Source organism: Montipora foliosa, chromosome 3 (assembly GCF_036669935.1).
Source record: "Montipora foliosa isolate CH-2021 chromosome 3, ASM3666993v2, whole genome shotgun sequence".
Classification (NCBI taxonomy): Eukaryota; Metazoa; Cnidaria; class Anthozoa; order Scleractinia; family Acroporidae; genus Montipora; species Montipora foliosa.
This window is the reverse complement of record NC_090871.1, coordinates 57,151,826-57,154,579: the sequence shown is the minus strand read 5'-3', so window position 1 is coordinate 57,154,579 and position 2,754 is coordinate 57,151,826. Positions and strand designations below refer to the sequence as shown.

The 2,754-nt window shown below is 38.2% G+C and overlaps 1 protein-coding gene across 1 annotated transcript in view; it reads left to right on the top strand.

Annotated features, from left to right (window-relative positions):
- The window catches only part of LOC137994290 (probable ATP-dependent DNA helicase RecS), a 2,457-nt gene extending 393 nt beyond the window's left edge, over window positions 1-2,064 (top strand). Inside the window, exons 1-2 of the mRNA XM_068839883.1 lie at window positions 1-269; window positions 777-2,064. The exon at window positions 1-269 is cut by the window's left edge and continues 393 nt beyond it. Of these exons, the coding sequence (XP_068695984.1) occupies window positions 1-269; window positions 777-2,064 (1,557 nt within the window). The remainder of the gene's footprint in view (window positions 270-776) is intronic.
- The last annotated feature ends 690 nt before the right edge of the window (window positions 2,065-2,754 follow it).

Here is a 2,754-nt window from a genome sequence, read left to right as displayed (position 1 = left end):
AAAAGTGCAATTGTGATTGTTGTTTGCCCGTTGAATGCCCTAATCGAATGCCATATGAAGGAGTTACGACAGCGGGGAATTTCATGTACTTGTTTATCCGGAGATGATGCCGACCAAGATGGCGCACTCGCTGGGAAATACTCGTTCATCTTTGCAAACCCTGAGGCGCTTATCCTGAACGAAAAATGGAGGAAGATGCTTCAGTCGCCCATCTATCAAAGCAACCTATTTGGGATTGTTACCGATGAAGCCCATGTTATTCCTAAATGGTATGTTGACGAGTGTCGTTGTGATATGAATTTATTAAGTTCTTAATTATCACATTCAATTTTTGCAACAATACGATTTGAGCTTTACTAATTTCCTAGTTCAACGTTTACAATATGTTTTGAAACAAGTAGCATTGATGGATTAGGAATATAAACACAGAACATGTATTTCGGAGGGAAAATTTGCTTAAAACAGACGTCTAAATTTGACTTGTTTTCGTTGATTGTCTACAATGATTTTGTAGTAGCGGAGGGGACTTGTGCATTGTGTAAAAGTTTCCTGGTATGTAAATAATGTCTTTAAAAGACAATTTCTATAATTTATCAATATAGAAGACCATTATTTTTTTTACTTCACCCTTTTTTTCTGTTTCCTCTCTTTTATTCATGTATGTGGAGAGTTTCCCTGTTTTATCATTGATTAGCCCTACTCAACACTCATAAAGAACATGTTTTCAGGTCTTGACAACATTAATCCTGAACAGTCTATTTGTTTTAATTTGCCAGGGGCTATGATAGCAAAGAAAAGCAGCAAGCCTTTCGTGCATGTTTTGGACGGTTGGGTGAGCTTCGTTCACTAGCTCCAGACAAAACTCCAGTAATGGCACTTACAGCAACAGCAACCAGAGAGACAAGGCAGCAAATCATTCATGGTCTGAATTTGAAGGACAACCTGTACCTGATTGTTTCAAGCCCAAATAGATCGAACATATATTTGTATGTTGCTAAAGTAAACAAAAACTTGTCTGACACATTCAGTTGGCTGGTTGAAAAGTTGATAGTTGAAAAACAGGCTTGCCCAAGAACTTTGGTTTATTGTAAGACTACCAAGGAATGTGGACAACTATTTAGTTTTTTTAAAATGGAGCTAAAAGAAAATGCTTACGTCAGCAGTGATCACAAGTCTGACAACATGTTGATTGGTATGTTTCACCACAACACCCTTGACAAACATAAAGGTAGAGTTACCACCTCACTCTATAAACCTTCTGGAACTTGCAGGGTGGTGTTTGCAACAAATGCTCTTGGTATGGGAATTAACTTCAAAGACATTGTTTATGTTATTCACTATGGGCCTCCTCGTAATATTGAAGATTTTGTCCAAGAAATTGGTCGTGCTGGCCGCGATGGCAGGAAGGCAGTTTCAGCATTATTTTACCAAGGGAAACATTTGCGGAAATGCGACAAGGCAGTAAAAAGGTATGCCAAGGAGAGCACCTGTTTGCGAAACCTTTTAATGTCAGAATTTGAAGAACTTAACAACACTGTGGGAGATCATAGCTGTTGCTTGTCATGCCATTTGAAGTGTCTATGCAGTGACACAAAGTGCAACATTGACATACCATTTACTCACCACATTTCTCAATTGAGGGGTTCCTCCAAAGAGTCATTAAAGAAAAGGAAGACTACCCTTCAACAAAGGGTACTGCTTGAAGAATTGTTGAGGGACAGGCAAAGGGAACTCTCTTCTACATGCTCAGTCTATTACCTGCCTCCAGTGTATACAACTGGATTTAGCGATAATCTGATTAAGTCAGTGCTGTCTCATTGTAAGTATATTTTTAATGTGGATTACATAATGGAGAATTTGCCTGTTTTCAAAAAAGAGCATGCTTGTGACATCCTCCATATGGTTAGAGATTCTTTTGAAGATTTTGAAATTAATGATGAGACACTGGCAGGCACTGACAACCAAGAACTTGTTTTTTCTGAGACATTTGACCTTGAATATGGTGGAATCTATAGCAACAGTGAAGGCAGTGACAGTGACTTTTTCACAGATTCTGAGTTGTAGTAATAACTTACTTTTGTCATTTATCGTCTTGAAGTAGTTATCTTAAAGAAAGCTTTTTGACTCAATTGTTGAAGTGCAGTTAACTCCCATTAGTGCAGATATCATTGGGATCATTATTTATAACTGTTACTGTTGAAGACGGGACATTTCTTTCTTGTGACTGTTCAACCACTTATTAAGCTGATTGAAGTCAAGCCCACTTAAGATGTTCCTTTGAAAATCTGGAAATTTTTCGTAATTACGATCAGAAGATGGGTTGAAAGAGAAAAGCTCCCCTCTTTCATGAATTTCTTTCACAAGGGCTGCAAAATCTTGGTCATCATTTGCTGTGATGTGGTGCCCAGAAGGCTCCTTGACACCTAACTCTACATCAATCTTGTGCAGCATTTCTTCTAATGTTGACATCGCTTCACCACATCGTTTAGCTGAGTTTTCTGTCACATTGACACCAAGACACCTTAGCATCTCCTTCAAGAGATTATTTAAGTGTTCTAACCTCAAGTCCAAAGAGATATTTCGGCCTTTACCACCATGGTTGTTTACAGTTCGGTTCCAAACTAACAAATGTGACATTCTCTCTGATAATATGCATGAAGTGTAGAAAAACAATTGCAAGGCAGCAAAAGCATACTTGGTATGTTTGTATGCTCTGAATATCAAGAGCATGAACTTCCAGCATCTTAAGATGCG